Source organism: Gobius niger, assembly GCF_951799975.1.
Source record: "Gobius niger genome assembly, chromosome: 7".
Classification (NCBI taxonomy): Eukaryota; Metazoa; Chordata; class Actinopteri; order Gobiiformes; family Gobiidae; genus Gobius; species Gobius niger.
This window is the reverse complement of record NC_136858.1, coordinates 36,490,939-36,510,487: the sequence shown is the minus strand read 5'-3', so window position 1 is coordinate 36,510,487 and position 19,549 is coordinate 36,490,939. Positions and strand designations below refer to the sequence as shown.

General features: G+C 40.9%; 1 protein-coding gene across 1 annotated transcript in view; it reads left to right on the top strand.

Annotated features, from left to right (window-relative positions):
* The window catches only part of LOC306965531 (uncharacterized protein), a gene marked incomplete at both ends in the record, with an annotated part of 279,183 nt that overhangs the window by 199,198 nt on the left and 60,436 nt on the right, over window positions 1-19,549 (top strand). The window contains 2 exons of the mRNA XM_079560005.1: window positions 13,795-14,088; window positions 15,279-15,611. Coding sequence (XP_079416131.1) covers window positions 13,795-14,088; window positions 15,279-15,611 — 627 coding nt within the window. The remainder of the gene's footprint in view (window positions 1-13,794; window positions 14,089-15,278; window positions 15,612-19,549) is intronic.

Below are 19,549 nucleotides of genomic sequence, written 5' to 3'. Positions count from 1 at the left end.
GTTTCTGACATTGACCGTCCTCCTCGTACACTTTAATCAGCTTTGCCCTTTATGCGACGAACAACTCATCCATTATTCATAGACAGACCCTTGACTTTTCCCCCTGACATTAACGTATGCTCTCATTATAGACTTCTCCTTCTAAGGCCGCACAGCGTAGGATCAGGTTTGTATTCTTAAGTCTATTTTCCAAATGGCAGAATCCTTATCCAGGACAGCAACGGTGCCCCGGGCAGCGCTGTGGATCCACCCCTGGGGTATTTATACATAATAAGTCTTTGGTCTATTTCAACTCCACTCCATTCTGAGAAAATGCCGAGGCTTCCAGTGCGCGCCTGTTTATAGACGGGAGTGACATCACCTGCACGTTTTAGCGTAGCGCTCCACTTCATCTCTGCCACCGGGATGAGGAACGCTTCGAGTGGCTATTATTGAAATAAAGAGGCCAGGTCAGGGAGTTGGAGTGGGGCGTGGAGGCGTGGAGGCGCGGGCACATGCCACCATAGCCTTACCAACAAAGTAAACAAACGTATACACTGCCTGACCCAAAGAAAAGGTCGCACGCTCTGATAGTTTGTTGTAGCTTCAGCTTTGACATTGTTTCAGGAAGATTCTACGATGTCAGAAGACCCAGTGTTGCATTAAAGTGATGGTCTGTATGATTGCAAAGTCAGGAAAGAGGGATTGGACCAGAAAGCCAAAATGAGGAGAGCAAGAACAAACTTTCAAAAGTAAACGGTCAAGCTCCTTCACCCTCGCTCCTTATTGGTTCGCAGGAAAGCTCTTCTCATTGGTCAAAGCGATAGCCCGTTACGTCAAATTGCGGGCCCCAGGTCAATTATCCGCAATCTATGGAATTTGTAAAACATTTCAGCTTAGATACAAGGGGCCAGATCTTGTGGTTCATAGCGCAGGCTGTAGAGCAGACGACTGCGCAGACGGGTGGAGCTCCTTGCAATCTTCTGTGTCAGACCTGGCGCAAAAAGTGGGCATGACAAGAGGGGGGACAGACTCGCATTGCGATGTTGTGGTGCCGCCCCCTCCCCATGCGTCCCCCAGACCTGCGGGAGGCGGTGGTTTGCAAGGGGGGGGTTCTCCTGTAAACGCGTAACATGCTGATGCAGCGCAATGTTTAATAAAGATTAAAGAAATAAGAGTGTCCCTCCGCTGCTGCAGATCCAGGATGAGCGGGCGGGACAGAGAGGCCTCGCGTTGGACACCGTTCAAATGCGCAAAGTTACGAAATGTAAAGGATTTAATTGATCACAAACTGTCATATCGGCTGTGGAGGAGTTGCAGAGTTATGCAGCAGCTGCAAGAAAACTGTAGCGTATTGGAACATTTGTGCTACAGCTGCAGGATTCTTGGAGCGGCTGAATTGGAAAAGAAAAAGTTGCTCTGCGCCCTGTAAAATGCGCTTCTTTCTTTTGGACTGAGCTGTGGCTCCACAAGGAGCATCATCAGGAGGTAAAGACTGACACACGATGGAAATGTCTCCTTAAAACTCAGATCAGACCTGGTGTTGTGGCACTTGAGGCATGTGTGGTTTATTTATGAAAAACTGTTGTTGTTTTGGTGTTAGGGGTGTGTGTTGATCTACTGTATCAAAGTAAACCGTTTGTAACCGACGCTCAAACAGACTTTTCAAGGCAATTTCGCTTCTGTTTTCAATTGTGCTGCTTGTAATGGACCAGGCCTCAGTCGCCCCTTTTTCGTAAATAACGCCCTCTAGTGGTGCAAGATCGCGCGTGCACCACGTTGCGTTTAGAGTTGCGCACGGACTGCGCCAGTCACAAGATCTGGCCCAATTACTTTAATGTTTCACCAAGATCTTGTATTGATGATGGGAGAGTGTGACCACTACACAAAGCTTTCTCCAGCACAAACCAAATGTAAGATCTGGACTCTGAGCAGCCGATCCATCTCACACTCCCTGAACCGCTCTTTCACAATGTGGGCCCGATCTTGGAATATGCCCGTGCCATCAGGGAAGAAGAAATCCATTGATGGAATAACCTGGTGATTCAGGATGTGCAGGTCAGATGATCTCATTCTTTCTCATTCTCTAACATTTTTAAACTCTGAATAGTCCCTTTAAAGCAGTACTAAGTACCTTAGTAAATCCTTCCCGTAGTCCCTCTGTGGGTAATACAAGTGTTGATGGGATGATTGGAGGGTCTTTCATCTCCCCTGGTGTCTCTGGCCAGAAAACCATGTTTGCAACTTTACTGCCACCGAGTTGGAGTCACCAATACACACTAATGGAATCACGAAGAAGAAGCTAACAGGCTAGCGGGCAAAGCTAACTGTGGGCTTGTACCAACAGTATTTACAGCCAAGTTTGAGTGAAAGAAGTATCTCCATTGGGTAATTGGATGAACAATATCCCTCTCTCCCTTCGTAATGAGTAAAAAAAACGCAACTTGCTACGACACCTGCAGTGGCGCTTATGGCCTCTAGGGGCAGGAGTTACTTAGTACGGCTTTAAGGGACTTTGTTCTTCACACATGGTGGTGGTAAGTGACAGATGTAGCGATTCCCCTGGACTGACAAAAGTGCAACTGCCCACATCTGCACCAACTGTCCCTTCGACCACGGGGAGAACAAGCAAACTCCACACAGGGAATCGAACCTGGGGACCTTTTTGCTGGGAAGCACGAGCACTAACCACTCAGCCACCATGCCATAGTGGGGACAGAGTGTTGGTGAGCCTAGGCCTGACCAGCTTTGGGTCAGGCAGTGGGCATTTGGGACATATTGGGTGCTTGACCTTGTTTTATCTAACCAGGAAAGTCCCATTTCAGAATCTCTTTTTCAGGAGAGCCTTCGGGAGGAACTTATCGTAGACATGGTTGTGGTTGGAGAAAGCCGGTGTTAGTTGATGGTTTGTCTCACCAGTCTTTCTTCATGCTCTTTTTCTACTTTCTTGTCTGTCCACTTTTGGTTTCCGCAGGCAATTCACCTACTTTGCATTTGAAAGTTTCCTATCCAGACTTTTCACTTGAGGAACAACTTACTGGACGCACCGAGTGAAGTTGTCCAGGAATCCAGCCCAGTCTTGAGGATATACGGACATTCCAGGCCAAAGCAGCGGTGAAGCTTAACAGCGCTCTCTGACTCAGTGCCGTCTAATGCACCTCATCAGAAGTGCAACACGTCCCACGGGAGCCGACAAACATCCAAACAATACAAGCTCATCTGGATTTAGCAGCCCATGGATCAGAGAGAGAGATCTGCTGCGGAATGGAGCCATCAACGGCGCATTCTCTGGCAGAAATGTGGGCGTCCCTTCCAGCCATAACATTATGACAGGAGAAAGTCCATTAGCTTTTATAGTTAGCTCCTGCCCTATTACTGAGTCCAGCACGGACAGGATTTTGTAAATAAAAGATATCCGAATGATACGTGTGTAAATAAAAAAAAATACAAAAAAATTACAAAAATGTGAAAAAAATTTATAAAAAATGGGATAAAAATTTGACAAAAAAATTACAAAAATTTGACAAAAAAATTACAATAATGTGACAAAAATTTGACAAAAATGTGATAAAAATCTGACAAAAAATTGACAAGAAAATAACAAAAATTTGACGAAAAAATGACAGAAAAATTACAAAAAAAATGACAAAAAAATGACAAAAATGTGATTAAAAAATTGCTAAAAAATGGAAGAAAAAATGACAGAAATGTGACAAAAAATGACAAAAATTACCCAAAAAATGACAAAAATTACTCAAAAAATGACAAAATGTTACAAAAATTGGATAAAAAATTGACCAAAAATTGACAAAAATTTCACAAAAAAATTACAAAAAAGGACAAAAATTGGATAAAAACTGGATAAAAAATTGGATAAAAAATTGACAAAAAAATTACAAAAATTTCACACAAAAATACAAAAAAGGACAAAAATGTGACAAAAATGAGTTGAATACCCAACAAAAAAATGATGGAAAAAAAAATCTGATGACGTGAGGAAAAAGATCTCTCGGTTCAGGCGGGAGTTAAGAGGTTAATAAACCTCACAGTCGTAGCTCCCAGTTTCTGACATTGACCGTCCTCCTCGTATATTTAATCAGCTTTGCCCTTTATGCGACAAAACAATACAAGCTCATCTGGATTTAGCAGCCCATGGATCAGAGAGAGAGATCTGCTGCAGAATGGAGCCATCAACAGTGTGGGCGTCCCTTCCAGCCATAACATTATGACAGGAGAAAGTCCATTAGCTTTTCATAGTTAGTTCCTGCCCTATTACTGAGACAGGATTTTGTAAATAAAAGATATCCGAATGCTACGTGTGTGGCTTAGCTTGAACTTTTTTGTTGTCATTCAAAAAGCTTTATCAGAGGAAGGAAATACTTTAGTGCTGAGTTTAAAAAAGACAAACCGGACCAGTTTGTTTGAATCCAAGTATTGCTACAATGGTCAGAAAGCGCTACCTTTACATTTTCTCCAGTTTGGCTTTACCCCAGTCCAAAAGCTTCTGGAATAAAGGTGTGAAAATAGCAACAAAATGAAAACAATGATAAAAATGTGATCAAAATTTGACAAGAAAATGACAAAAAATGGACGAAAAATGACAGAAAAATGACAAAAAAATGACAAAAATGTGACAATAATGTGATAAAAAATAGTTTTAAAAAAATGGACAAAAAATGACAGAAATGTGACAAAAAATGACAAAAATGTGACAAAAATGTGATAAATATTTGACAAGAAAATGACAAAAATTTGACGGAAAAATGACAAAAAAATGACAAAAATGTGACAAAAATGTGATAAAAAATTGATAAAAAATGGACGAAAAAATGACAGAAATGTGACAAAAAATGACAAAAAATGTGATCAAAATTTGACAAGAAAATTACAAAAAATTGACGAAAAAATTGACGAAAAATGACCAAAAAAATGACAGAAATGTGACAAAAAATAACGAAAATATGACAAAAGTGACAAAAAATGACCAAAAAAAATGACAAAAAAAGTGGCACAGAATGCCAGTAAAGGAGACACTATGTACTGTGTATTTTACAGGCAATAAATATACTTTAACCTCTTAACTCCCACCTGAACGGATCCCATTTTCTCCAGTTTGGCTTTACCCTAATCAAAAAGCATATTGGGACAAAAGCACCAAAACAGCCACAAAAAATGAGAAGAAAACAAGGATGTAAACGCAACAAAAATGTGACAAAAATTCAACAAAAATGTGACAAAAATTCAAAAAAATGTGACAAAAACTCGACAAAAAAGTGACAAAAATTCAACAAAAATGTGACAAAAACTCGACAAAAAAGTGACAAAAATTCAACAAAAATGTGACAAAAATTAAAACAAAAATTAAAACAAAAAAATGACTAAAATTCAACAAAAATGTGACAAAAATTCAACAAAAATGTGACAAAACCTCAACAAAAATGTGACAAAACCTCAACAAAAATGTGACAAAAACTCAACAAAAAAGTGACAAAAACTCATCAAAAATGTTACAAAAACTCATCAAAAATGTTACAAAAATTCAACAAAAATGTGACAAAAATGGAAAAAAAGAAAGAAAGAAAAATCATACAAAAGGTGACACAACACAGCAACAACGCGAGGAAGAAGATCAGTTTTGTGGGTCTTAGCTTTCAAATGAGGTGTTACACAGGCCTATATAATGGAGGACAGAATGCATCTGGTTCAGGCGGGTGGTAAGAGGTTAATGTGGTAAAACGTCCTCTTCGTTGGGCGACCCCTGAACATCCTTCAAAAAATCCACATGACTTTTTACCTAAAAGGAACACGGATCTACATGGGGAGATTGAATTAAAAAAAATAAAAATAAAAAACTATTTACCTTTTTATTGATTATACCAAGGCATTTGACTCAGTAAAGCACGATGATCTATGGAGTATTTTGAATACACTTAACATAGACGGCAAAGACTATTAGGAACTTGAGCCAAACTGCAACAGTCAAAATCGGCAACAATATGGGGGACTATGTTGAAACTGAAAAAAGGAGTAGGCAAGGCAAGTTTATTTGTAGAGCACAATTCATACACAAGGCAATTCAAAGTGCTTCACAGTTGCATAAAACAAATACAATCAATAAAACATCAACATAGAATTAATCAATTACAGTAAGAGGCAAGAGTGTAGATAAAATACTTTCAGTTATATGCACTTTTAAGTCTTGTTTTGATTCGCTCTGTCTTGAGCACTATTTTTAAGTCTTGTTTTGACTCGCTCTGTCTTGAGCACTATTTCGCTCTGTCTTGAGCACTATTTTTAAGTCTTGTTTTGACTCGCTCTGTCTTGAGCACTATTTTGCTCTGTCTTGAGTACCGCAAGGATGTGTACTCCCGCCAGACCTTTTCAACCTATATAGTATGAGTGTGACAATATATCGATTTTCCGATATATCGCAATATTTTGCGGGACGATACAATACCGATACTTTTTTCCCTATATCGATACTTTGATGACGTCATGCGTAATAATGAGCGCTGTCACACATATTAATGAGGCAGCAGTGCAATGATCAAGAATTCAGTCAGGACAGCAGGGGGCAGCGCTACAGTTTTAAGCACTTGGACCAAACACTGTCACACAAATAATTTACTTTTAATGATTTTTTTAATATTTATAAATAAGATTAATTTGGGGTTGATTCATTCCTTTTTAAATAGGACTGTGGTTTCTTGTTTATTTAAGTCAATGACAGATCTAAAGACCCATTATCAGTGTGTATGTCAGGGATCATTTATAGACACAGAAAAAAGGGGTCCAAAGCACATGAAAAGAAATGATAAATAATATGTAGTATATTAAAATTAAGGTTAAAAGTAGAATGTTTTTTGTTTTTTTTATCGTGGTGTATCGTAAGTTATTTTTGTGCAATATATCAATTATCGCAGTATCGACGTATCTATCTTACGATAAAGATCGAGTCATATATTCTCATCGAATACATGTCTCGTATTCGATAAGATACGGGACATGTATCTCGGTACTTATCGAACTGTGAGGTACCCAGAGGTTCCCACCCCCACTATGTAGTGAGTGGATCTTGAGGGAGCTGGAGGATCGCCTGGGGGTGATGGTAGGTGGTACAAACATAAACAACTTGTGGTGTGCAGATGACACCGCCCTCATCGCCACTTCTGAACATGATCTACAGCAGGGGTGGGCAAGTTTGCTCGGTGGAGGGCCGGTTTTCTTCATCGTCAAAAGACCAAGGGCCGGACCCTCCGATTGAAGCCATGTTTGTCATGATTTGTCTTTTGTTCCTCTGTTTTGGTATGTTTTGTCTTTGGTCTTGTCCTGTTTTATTTTGACATGTGTTCTGTCCTTGTGATTTTCCTTTACTTCCCTCGTTACCTGCCTGCCCCGCCCTGATGTGTTTCACCTGTGCCCCGTTTCCTCTTGTAGTTATACCCCTGTGTTTCCCTTGTCCTTTGTCGCGTCATTGTCTTTGTCAGCCCCGGTTTTTAGTTTTGTCTCTGGATTTTGTTATTTTGGTTTTCATCGTTCATTAAACATCGCCAGTTTTGTTGCAGTCCTGCACTTTGGGTTTTACTTTCTTCACTCCACCACCATCCATGACAGAATGACGCGACCACTTCAACACCCAGCGGACGGCCCTTTGGCAGCTGAGGACCCCGTTCCCCTCGTTCCTGCCCTGAGCCACCGCCAGACTCCTTCCTTCGTTCGAGGTGGGCCCCTTCTGTTCCTGAGCCACTGCTGGACACTGTTCTCCGTCCAGAGTGGGCTCTTCTTGTCCTGGGGCCACCATCGAACTGGAACCTCGGTCTGGGGTGGCCTCCTGTTCGTGTCCTAGGTCCACTGCGGGACATTGTTCTTCGTCCTGGGTGGGCCCTTCCTACTCTTATCCCTCTTCGTTGACCCATAGTTGTCTCAGCTGCCTCCAGTGCCTGTGCCTCATCTGGGGTCTTCTCATCCCTACTCACCTGAGCTTCTCCTGAGCCACTGCTGGACAGCGACCTCCGTCCTAGGTGGGCCCCTTCTCTCCCGGAGCCACCGCTGGACACAATTTTCCGTTCAGGGTGGGCTCCTGCTGTCCTGGGGCCGCCGTCGGCCGAGACCTCTGTCTGGGGTGGGCTCAATATGCTCCTGTCCCTGATCCTTGCCTGATCTCCACCCTACCTGTCTCCGCCAGGTCTGTTTTGTCTTTGGTCTTGTCCTGTTTTATTTTGACATGTATTCTGTCCTTGTGATTTTCCTTGACTTCCCTCGTTACCTGCCTGCCCCACCCTGATGTGTTTCACCTGTGCCCCGTTTCCTCTTGTAGTTATACCCCTGTGTTTCCCTTGTCCTTTGTCGCGTCATTGTCTTTGTCAGCCCCGGTTTTTAGTTTTGTCTCTGGATTTTGTTATTTTGGTTTTCATCGTTCATTAAACATCACCAGTTTTGTTGCAGTCCTGCACTTTGGGTTTTACTTTCTTCACTCCACCACCATCCATGACAACGTTCTACATTATGCCAGTGTTGTACCTCATATACACTGGGAAAATGTCCAATTTAAATGAGATAAATGACTTAAAATTTGCTTGAATAAAGGTTTTTTAATGTTAAATTTGAGTAAATTTAAGATAAGAAAAATACTAACGACAATCGAACAAATGCAAATCCCACTGGAAATCAGACAAATTAACTTTTACTGTAAAAAAACATTTCTTTTTCATTTGAAATTATACAAAATAATCTGAATTAACAAAAAACGTGCTTGTTCCATTGGCAAGAATAGGTTTTACCTGCTCTAAGGCCAAACCAAATCTACTCAAACTTTAGATGTAATCTCTTAAGGGTTAGGGTTAGATTTAAGTCATTTCTTCCTTTAGATTATTATTCTTTCAGGATTATGGCCTATAAGGGTGCTCTGCTAAGACATTTTAAGGAATTGACAGTATTTTTCACATTTCTAGAGTACTTCAACAGGCATTTGAGCTCTGATCTGGGTCATATTTCTCAAAATCATCTCGAGGGCCAGAGTTTGGTGATGGAGGGCCGGTTTTGGCCCCCGCGCCTGACGTTGCCCACCCCTGATCTACAGCGTTAGTCAACAAAGTGGTGACAGACAGTGAGAAGAAGGGACTCGCAGTTACAAAAAAGATTCTGCTCTATTATAATTCCATATTTGCTCATTCATAATCAGTGCGAATCTACAATATAAATAGCACTGGAATAAAAGAAAAAAAAAACAAAGAAAAAAAGTGTTTCGGGTACTCTGTGTCATATATGTGTTGTATTCAGAGTATAGAGCTCCACAGTCCCGCCTCCTCTCCGGTCCGGAAGTAAAACCCCCCTTTGCTTTGAGAATTGATTTGGAATAAAGTCTTTATCCAGATCTAACACTGAGAGTAAGAAAAACGTCAAAAATTTTTTCCCAAGGATCCAATTAAACGAACCACCATCATTTTTATTCCCATTAGCAGGATTCAGATTGTTTAATAGTGAAATAATATAGAACTTTTGTCTGCAAAGTAAAAGAAACTGGCCGTGTTTGCTGAAAACCTGGTTGCCTTGACCAGCGGGCGCGATGTCGCAATGGTTCTTGGGATACGGAGTTTCTATAGTCAGGAAGTGAATGATGTCACAGCCTTGTACCTTTGCCTTTTCTTCAACATGTCGTCTTCTTTTTGGATTGAAATGAAACATTTGATGGTCACGAATCGCTACAGAGCTGATTAGCTTTTGCGCTGACGTTAAACTCTTAATATTTGAATTTTTGGAAAATCGACGGTCGTGTAGACGGGGAGTTTTAGCTTCCGGACCAACAGGAGTGCAAGGGGCGGGACTGTGGAGCTCTATATTCCATGAGTTACATCCAGTGGGTTCAGAACGCTGCCTTTTAAGGTCTTCCCATTTCTGTTCATCTTCTCCAGACCTGATCTCTGAGGGTCACTGCTCTGCGCCCCTGGCCCGGGACAGTCATCAACACATCTTTTTCTCTCTGCAGCTGTGGTCCATTCACTCTCTCACTGTTTGACCGGGTGAGAGGCAGCTGGGATTGTAAAGTGGGACGACCGTAACGTGACCAAGGCAGAAAACCAGACCAGAACGATCCTAAAACTGTGAAAACGTTTGTGCACAGAGCCTGACAGTAATGTGGTGGAGGAAATGTAAGATTTGTTTTGGAAGTTTAGTTTAGTTTATTATATTTATTTGACAGGGACATGTACAGGAGCTTTAATCAGCGGATGAAAAGATACTTTGTACCAGACTTTCCATCTGCCGTCCCCGAGACAGACAATTACAAAACACTACAAAAAGCATAAAAAATACAGTTCATAATATTTACAGACAGTATTTACATTTATATACAATTTTAAGGGAAAACTTGATCCCCTATAGTCTTTACCCGCCCCAACCCTTCTCAGATGTTAAATTTAGTTGTTGCTGCTGTTGTTTTCTTTAACGCTGACATGTTTGATTTCCCAGAAAATGTTCTTTCACACTCAGGCAAAATCGTTTTAAGTCTTTGCATAGTTTTAGTGCAGTTGGAAGTTCAGAGATAGTTTTAAAAGAAAATGCCGATTGTCCTGATGCTGTTTCTCGTTTTGGTCCATTGGCCTCTGACTGTTGTTGTTCTGACTCTGATCAGATGTTATTTGGACAAATATTTTAGTGGTGGAGGAGCCACATTATTAACAATCTTGAATAGTCATTTTAGATTGGCTGATTTAACTATATATTCAAAGTTGAGCATTTTATATTTGGTCAGTATTTGACAGTGATGATACTGTGGTGATTTCCTCTAGAATCCTAAGTGCTTGTTTATAAAGAGATTCTAAGGGTTTAATTGTGGATTTGTTGGCTTGTGACCAGCCTGATCCACCACAGAGTAAGTGAGGTAATATCATTGCATTGAAGCACGTTTTAGCTCCTTGTTTTGTCAATGAATTTCTTATAGATTTAAATGTAAACAGATTATATTTTATTGTATGGCAGACCTTTGTGATGTGTTTCTTAAAGCTTAGTTTCGAGTCTAAAATGATGCCAAGGTATCTGAACTCATTGATATTATCATTTTTTTCCCCTTTTGCTGTAATTAAGGGGTTCGTTTTTTTGTTTGGTTTTGCTGAGAAAAACGTTACCGCAGTTTTACTCACATTCAGTGTTAGACAGGAATCATACAGAAATGTTTTCCATTGTCACGGATAGTTTGGTTGCCACTAGTTCATGGTCCTTCCCATCCGTGTAGATAACGGCGTCGTCAGCAAACATCTGGACATCAACATCATCACACACGGATGGGAGGTCATTTATATATAACCTGAACAATAATGGCCCCAAGATAGAGCCCTGTGGCACTCCCATAGAGCACTCTCTCAGCTGGGACACTGCTTCACTTACACGGACACACTGTGAGCGCTAAATAGGATTGAATCCAGCTCAGGGTATTGATGGATAAATGATATTGTTTTAGTTTGGACAATAACACCAGATGATTAACGGTATCAAAAGCCTTTCGTACGTCTAAAAATACAGCACCTGCTGCACCACCTTTCCTGTGTCAAGGCTTGATTTGATTGATTCCATAAAATAACAACAGGCAGTTTCAGTAGAATGATCGGCTCTGAAGCCAAACTGCTTAGGGTGCAATAGGGACTCATTTTCAATATATATATATATACAATGCCTCTCGAAAGTATTCATACACCTTGAACTTTTGCACATTTTTTTCCATCATTTTTTTTGTGGGTATTCAACAAATTTTGGCACATTTTTGTCATTTTTTTGTCCATTTTTTATCACATTTTTGTCAAATTTTTCAATCATATTTTTGTCACATTTTTGTCATTTCTTTTACCATTTTTTTGTCACATTTTGTCACATTTTTGTCATTTTTTGTCAAATGTTTGTCATTTTTTCGACCATTTTTTGTCAATTTCTTGTGACATTTTTGCTACTTTTTCATCAATTTTTTCTCACTTTTTTGTCACATTTCCATCATTGTTTTTGTCTCAGTTTTGTTGCTATTTTCACAGCTTTTTTCCAGAAGCTTTTGGACTGGGGTAAAGCCAAACTGGAGAAAAGGTGCTCGGTTCAGGTGGGAGTTAAGGGGTTAAACTCCGCTCTTGGGTCTGGGAGTAACTCTGGTGCCTCAGACTTAGACCATCATGAACTGAATCTGTAAACTAGTAAATAAGTGGTCATGTGATGCTTTAGGTTTGCATGAACTCTGCCACAGATGTGTGTGTGGGTGTTTGTGGTCGGTGCTTTTTCGTGTGTGTTTCATTGTCTGTTCTGTGTCCTGTAAGACAATAAATATTCTATTCTCTGATCCTACATGGTTATTTTCTTGATGTATATTCATATAAGTTATACTGCAAGCAACATCAAGGCTAATGCATGTGTAAAATGACTTATGTTTTCAAGCACACAGAACTGAAACGCTTTTACACACTGTCATATTTAGGCAACAAGGTACACCTACTTTTTTTTTTTTTTTTTTCTTCTAAAGTGTCAAGCATCTATAGAAGTGGTTTAGGTCTGACTGTGGCTTCCTTATTCACTCATCTGCTTTCAGCCATGGCTCCTCTCCGGCTCCTCTGCTTCATCAGTGAGTGTTGCTGATTTGTTATTTTCTTATTCAGTAATCCAACAAAACAGATTTATTTGTACTCAAGAAGTAAAGTTCTATATGTGAAAGCTAGTAATGCTGTTGGATTTGTTTTGCTTCTTTCAGCTGAGGATGAATTAAGATAAATATTCACGGTGTTTGATGTTGGTCAATAATTCTGGCTTTACATGCAGGTGCTTTTTTCGAAGGTTTAGCTTTTTGTGTTTAATTGGAATTAACATTTGTAACAGTGTGTTGAAATTAAATGCGAGTGAAACTAAACAGCAGTAAAGCCTGTGTGCAAGAAAAAAAAAAGTACTTTAGTACAAGATGCTCAATACTATCCTTCAGTTATTCAATCCTGACCATATAGTTTAAGAGACAGGCACATAAATATAGAAGAGGCTTGATCTGATGTGCTAAGACACCGTATCACCAAATGTGTTCATAGACAATAAATTATACCAATAATATAACTTTATGTAAAATGAAGTTTAACCTTAATTTATAATCTTATAATCTTCAATAACATATAATGTTTGTTATTCTCAACAGATGCAATATTTTGGGCTAAAACTCAAGGTAACATTTGTAGTTTCTGTTTCAATGTGTTTTATTGTTGTTTTATTTCCAGGTTTTATTATTACATATATGTGTATGTTTTATTAGATCATCCTGTTGTTAAACTGACAGTGGATCCAGAAGTCGTCTCTGAGACCAACAACGTCACATTGAACTGTCAAACTCATGTCCAAGAGCCAATGTGCTACTTTGTATTTGATAAAAAACACTACAAATCATTCCAATCATGTCAGACTGAACTGAGCGGAGCTGATCTGCTGTCGGTGGTGAAGAAACGACCACCAGTGAAAATAACTGTCACATGTTACACTTACAGACCCGATCACACATTCAATAGATCTGCATTCAGCGCTGAGAAAATCATCACCATCGGTAAGTCACAACTGATGAAGAGGAAGTTTGTTTTAATAGAATACATTACAAATTCAAAGTCTTGATTGTCATTAAGCAGAAGAAATGAATTAAATCTGCTGCTCAGTTCATGTAAAGCGCCACATTATGCATAAAACAGGACTAATATTTGCAGTTTTCTTCCACAATATATGTCAGCAAAATGCAAAGTGCAACTTGGTGTTAGAAAGTGTTTTGTGTTGTCATTCATGAGCACATGCTTAAAATAATATGACATTGTTTCTCCACAGGTTTGGCTCCTCCCTCTTTGACCGTGACCTCATCAGTGATCACAGAGAAGGACAAAGTTAAACTCACCTGTCGACGTCCACCTGCTGTTTCTTCAAATCACTGCTTCTTCTACACAACAGATGGACAAACATGGAGCAATTCTGGATGTGAGCAGACTGTGAGAGGCTCTGATCTGCTGACGGAGAACCAGAATCCTCCTGTGGAAGTTCAGGTCCAGTGTTTCTATGTTGTACAGCAGAGACAAAACGTTATTACATCTCCACACAGTGAGATCGTCTCTGTCACTGCTCAGAGTAAGTGTCTCGCTACTGAAAACACCCAAATATATCCTGAATCAAGACTCTTTTCCAGTTTTGATATTTAGCTTTTTTTTTTTCATTTATTCATCAGTTCATCTTTTCTGCTCACAAACAGGCATAAATCATGAATTATAGTTAGTACTAGCTGAGACCCGGCCTTCGGCCGGGCCTCGCTAGTATCCACATTTGATAGTCTGAGATTATGAGTTATTACAAAGAAATGTCCAACCGGTCACACAGTTCAGCTGTAGACCAGTGGTTCCCAACCCATTCCAAAAACTATGGCCACTACAAATGTTGAAAATAATGAATGCTAAAAATAATGTCAAACAAACTGCAATTTGAGTGTTTGATGCACCCGTACTCCTTTCTTATAAACTACAACGACAATATGTTCGCTAAAAGGGAATAGAATTCAAGAGACAGTGGAATAATTATGGATAAATATTAGGGGTTCAGCTCTAACGGTTCGGTTCACGGTGCAGGACCCGTGGTTTGGTGCATCACGGTAGTGTACAATGTAAAAAAAAATAAGTTGGTTTTGAAATGAAATAGCCTAATGATCGTTGTTAGACAGTATTCATAACCTTACAATAGAATTGGCAATGCTTTCAAAGCTGCTTTAGAATGAAATGTACCTCTGGGCTCACAATACGTGAAAGCAAATGACACACATCGCCCGGTTTCGAGGCGCGCGCGCATACATACGCGCGCGCACACACGCGCGCGCGCACACGCACGCACACACCGCCCTGTTTTGATGCACGCGCGCACACATACACGCACCGACGCACACACAAACGCGCGCACACGCGCACACACACACATCGCCCTGTTTGGATGCGCGCACACGCACGGCAGTCAGATCTCGTGCACTCGCGTTGTTGTGACGGCGGGTTGTCCTCGGACAGCAGCACCGCGGACCCGTGGTCAATGCCCGCGGGCGGCGGGACCGCAACGTGGGGGCCGGCACCACGCACAAACTCACTACTGTCGCCAGGCTTCCTGATGTTCCCAAACGGTCTCCCATCCCAGTCCTAACCAGGCCCGTCCCTGCTTAGCTTCAAAGTCGGTATGGGAAATAAACATGGCGGCGCCCAGGCGGCGGCCATTGAGATAGCGTTTTCTATTATAGATTAGTATTATTAACTTTGTAATATTTGTTCTTTGGATTTTACTTTCAGGGACAACAGAGAATGAGCGTCCAAATCCACAGCAGTGGCCAAAACCAGAGATTAAGTTTCACAAACATGATGATGAGGTTCTCGTTTCCTGCTCTCCGCCTCTTTCTGCGACTGGTGCAAAATGTAACCTGTATTTTGGAGAATCCACTCAGCCGTATCAAAGTATCAACTCACGGACAAAGACAGAGAAAAATAAACTGATTTGTCTGTTTTATATCTCTGTTAATGATTTTTGGACAAATCTCAGTAAAGTCCAAAGAAAAAAGGTCAGCTGTGATTACACTGTAGGAGATGGATCCAGATCTCCTCAAAGTGATGGACACACGTCACGAGGTCAGACTAAAGTCATGACTGATGTTGTTTTCTTTTGTTGGTTTCATGCAAACATATTTTTCATGAATATTTACTCAAAGCAACACTTTTCTTTTACAGATTTCATCAGTAAATTCCTTCCAAGTCAAACTCATGAAACCACAGCTCCATTTGTCCCAGTTAAAACCACCACCGGACCAAACCATGTGACAGGAAGTGTCTCTGAGACCCCCAGTGCAGGTCAGACAAAACCTTTATTATGGTAACGCCACATTAAAACTATCATCTACTATGAAAATGAGTTGATAGAAACAGAATGACGCAGGCTCTTGTGGGCACAGCTTTAGTGAAGATCATGTGACAGGAAGAGACGTCACATTTCTCAGATCAAGGCAAGGCAAGGCAAGGCAAGTTTATTTGTAGAGCACAATTCATACACAAGGCAATTCAAAGTGCTTCACAGTTGCATAAATACAAGAAAAAAATAGAATCAATAAAAACATCAACATAAAATTAATCAATTACAGTAAAAGACAAGAGTGCAGATAAAATACTTTCAGTCATATGCATCGGTAAAAAGAACTGTTTTCAGCCTGGATTTGAACATTGTCAGAGTTGAGGCCTGTCTCACATCCTCGTGAAGACTGTTCCAGATTTTAGCTGCATGAAACTGAAACGCAGCCTCACCGTGTTTATTATTGACTCTGGGAACCACCAGGAGACGCCTCCCTGAAGTTCTCAGGGCCCGAGATGGTTCATACGGCTGTAACATGTCAGAGATGTACTTTGGAGCTAAACCATGAAAAGTGTTTTAAAGTCTATTCTCTGAGCGACAGGAAGCCAGTGCAGAGACCGGAGCACTGGACTAATATGGTCGTATTTCCTGGTTCTTGTCAGGACTCGAGCAGCAGCGTTCTGGATGTACTGTAGCTGTCTGATAGCTCGTTTAGAGAGGCCAGTGAGCAGCCGTTACAGTATCTAACCTGCTGGAGACAAATGCATGGATAAGTCTCTCTAAGTCTGGTTTTGACACTATTCCTCTGATCTGAGCCATGTTTTTCAGATGGTAAAAAGCTGCTGATGTTATTGCTCTGATGTGGCTGTTTAAGTTCAGGTCTGAGTCCATGATCACTCCTAGATTTCTAACCTGATTTTTTGGTTTTAGAGAGAGAGACTCAAGGTGACTGATAACACTTTGTCTTTGTGTCTGTGGGCCAAAAACAATGATCTCAGTTTTGTCTGAGTTTAGTTGGAGAAAGTTGTTTTGCATCCACAAACTGATCTGTTGGATGCAGTGACAGAGAGTATCTACAGGCCCATGTTCACCAGCCGTCAGTGACACGTAGATTTGAGTGTCATCTGCATAGTTGTGGTACGACACGTTGCTGTTTATTAGCTGACCCAATGGAAGCATGTACAAGTTGAATAAGAGGGGTCCCAAGATTGACCCCTGGGGGACTCCACAGGTCATGGCAATTTTGTCTGAGGCACAGTTGCCAATTTCAACAAAGTACGTCCTGTCCTCGAGATAGGACTTACACCAGTTTAGAGCAGTACCAGAGATTCCCACCCAGTTTTCTAACCTGTGAAGTAAGATCCCGTGGTCCACTGTGTCAAAGGCAGCGCTCAGGTCCAGCAGAACTAAAACTGAGACCTTACCTGCGTTGGTGTTCATGCGGATATCATTTGTCACCTTGATCAGAGCTGTCTCAGTGCTGTGGTGGGGCCTAAAGCCTGACTGGAAAGTATCAAACACATTGTTAGACAGGAGAAAGTAAGTGAGCTGCTGATATACTACTTTCTCTAGGACTTTTCCTAAGAATGGCAGGTTTGATATGGGCCGGTAGTTGTTCATTACCTTGGCATCAAGGCTGCTCTTCTTTAGAAGAGGCTTGATGACTGCTGTTTTCAAGGCCTTTGGAAATGCTCCAGTCTGGAGTGAGATGTTAACTAACTGAGCAAGTTGTGGTAACAAGCTGGTCAGCACAGACTTCAGAAATCTAGTGGGTAATTCATCAAGGCAGCATGTACATGAACTCAGACCGGAGATAACCTCTTCGATTGTTTTGTCAGTAACAGGTGTGAAATGTGTCAGCTCAAGGTGTTTATCTGGTGGCAGAGTTTCTATTTGTGTTGTGGAAATTATGGCATTTTTAATGCTTTGGACTTTGTCATAGAAAAATATTGCAAACTCATTACACTTAGATGTAGAGATTAGTTCTAGGGGCAGTGAAACTGGAGGGTTAGTTAATCTGTTTACTGTGGAAAACAGAACACGAGAATTGTTTCTGCAGTTTGAGATGATTGTAGAGAAGTACTTCTCCCTTGCTCCACGCAAAATCTGGTTGAACACACAAAGTACTTCTTTGTAAACCTCAAAATGAACCTGGAGCTTTGACTTGCGCCATTTCCGTTCGGCTTTTCGGCACTCCCTTTTCTGTGCCCTGACCGAAACTTCACTTCTCCAAGGTGCCTTTTGCCTATTGTTAACCATTTTAACCTTGACAGGAGCAATAGTATCCAAAACATTTAAGACCCTTGATGTGTAAGAGTCCAACAGATTATCAACATTAGAACATGGGGCATTTTCAAATCTGATCATCTCCATAAACTGTGTCTTCGTTGTATCATTTATGTGTCTTCTTTGAATAACTCCAGGCCCAACCACTGGTTTAGGTGTAACACACAGGTCAAAGAAGACACAAAAATGATCAGATAAAGCAACATTAACAACATTCACATTTGATATATTAACACCTTTTGTAATAAGGTCTAGATCTAGAGTGTGGCCTTTGTTGTGAGTCGCCTCACTCACGTGCTGAGTTAAACCAAACATTTCAAGGACAGCACTGAGTTCTTTTGCATGCCTGTCGTTGGTCACATCCACATGCACATTAAAATCACCTGAAATTACTAAACAATCGAAATCAATGCATATAAATGACAGTAATTGAGTAAAATCTTCAATAAAACAGTTCTGTGGTGGTTTGTAAATAGTCATATAAAGTATGGAAGATTGTTTTATCTCAATTTTGAATGACACATACTCAAACGATGGAATAACCCCAAATGACAATTTTTGCAGGAGTAAATTGTCCCTGAATATGGCACAAACACCCCCACCCCTCTGGTTTTGGCGTGTTTCAGACACAAAATTGAAGTGAGATGGACTACACTCAATCAAAACTGCATTACCAGTGTTTTTGTCTAGCCATGTTTCAGTTAAAAACATACAATCTAGATTATAAGGGGAAATAAAACTATTTATTAAAAAGGACTTGTTTTTTAGCGATCTGACATTGAGTACAGCATGTTTGAGATTTATCTGTGTTTGAGTGGGTGGAATCTTTTTGCAGGGGATATGGATTAGATTTCTTTGATTGGACGGTCTGACTGTCCCTCTCTTATCTAATCTATGTTGTTTGACAGTACTAATTGTCTTGTAAGAACACACACCCTCTATGGACCTCTGGTTGGTTTTGAGTTTGCTATGTATGGTAGCAACGCAGAGGCCCCTAATGTCCTAGACAGCAGCAGTGAAGCTGCTGGAGATAACAGCTGTGGGCGCCGGTGGTGGGGGCCGAGCTGGGGAGACCTTGGTTTGTGAAAAAGGCGGAGGTGGGAGAGGGGCATGATGCTTCTTTGGGGATGAAAGCCTTGGTCTTGACGCAATTGGAGTGATGGGAGTCATTTTAGTCCCATGTTTGATCAAGTTTTCAAGATGGTTGGAAAATCCCATAGGTGACTCTGGGGATGGGAACGATTCAGAAAAGTCTCTGGAGGGTGTAGATGTAGTAGTCGGGCTCAAGGCCTGTGGTGGAGTAAGAGAAAGTGCTCCTTCGGCTGAATCGTTTAATATAGGTGCAGGTGGTGCTGAAGCTGAGCTTTTCCCCGGAGATGCAGGTGGTGATGCTGCTATTGTTGAAACGCTTTCTGGAGATGCGGGTGGTGCTGGTGCA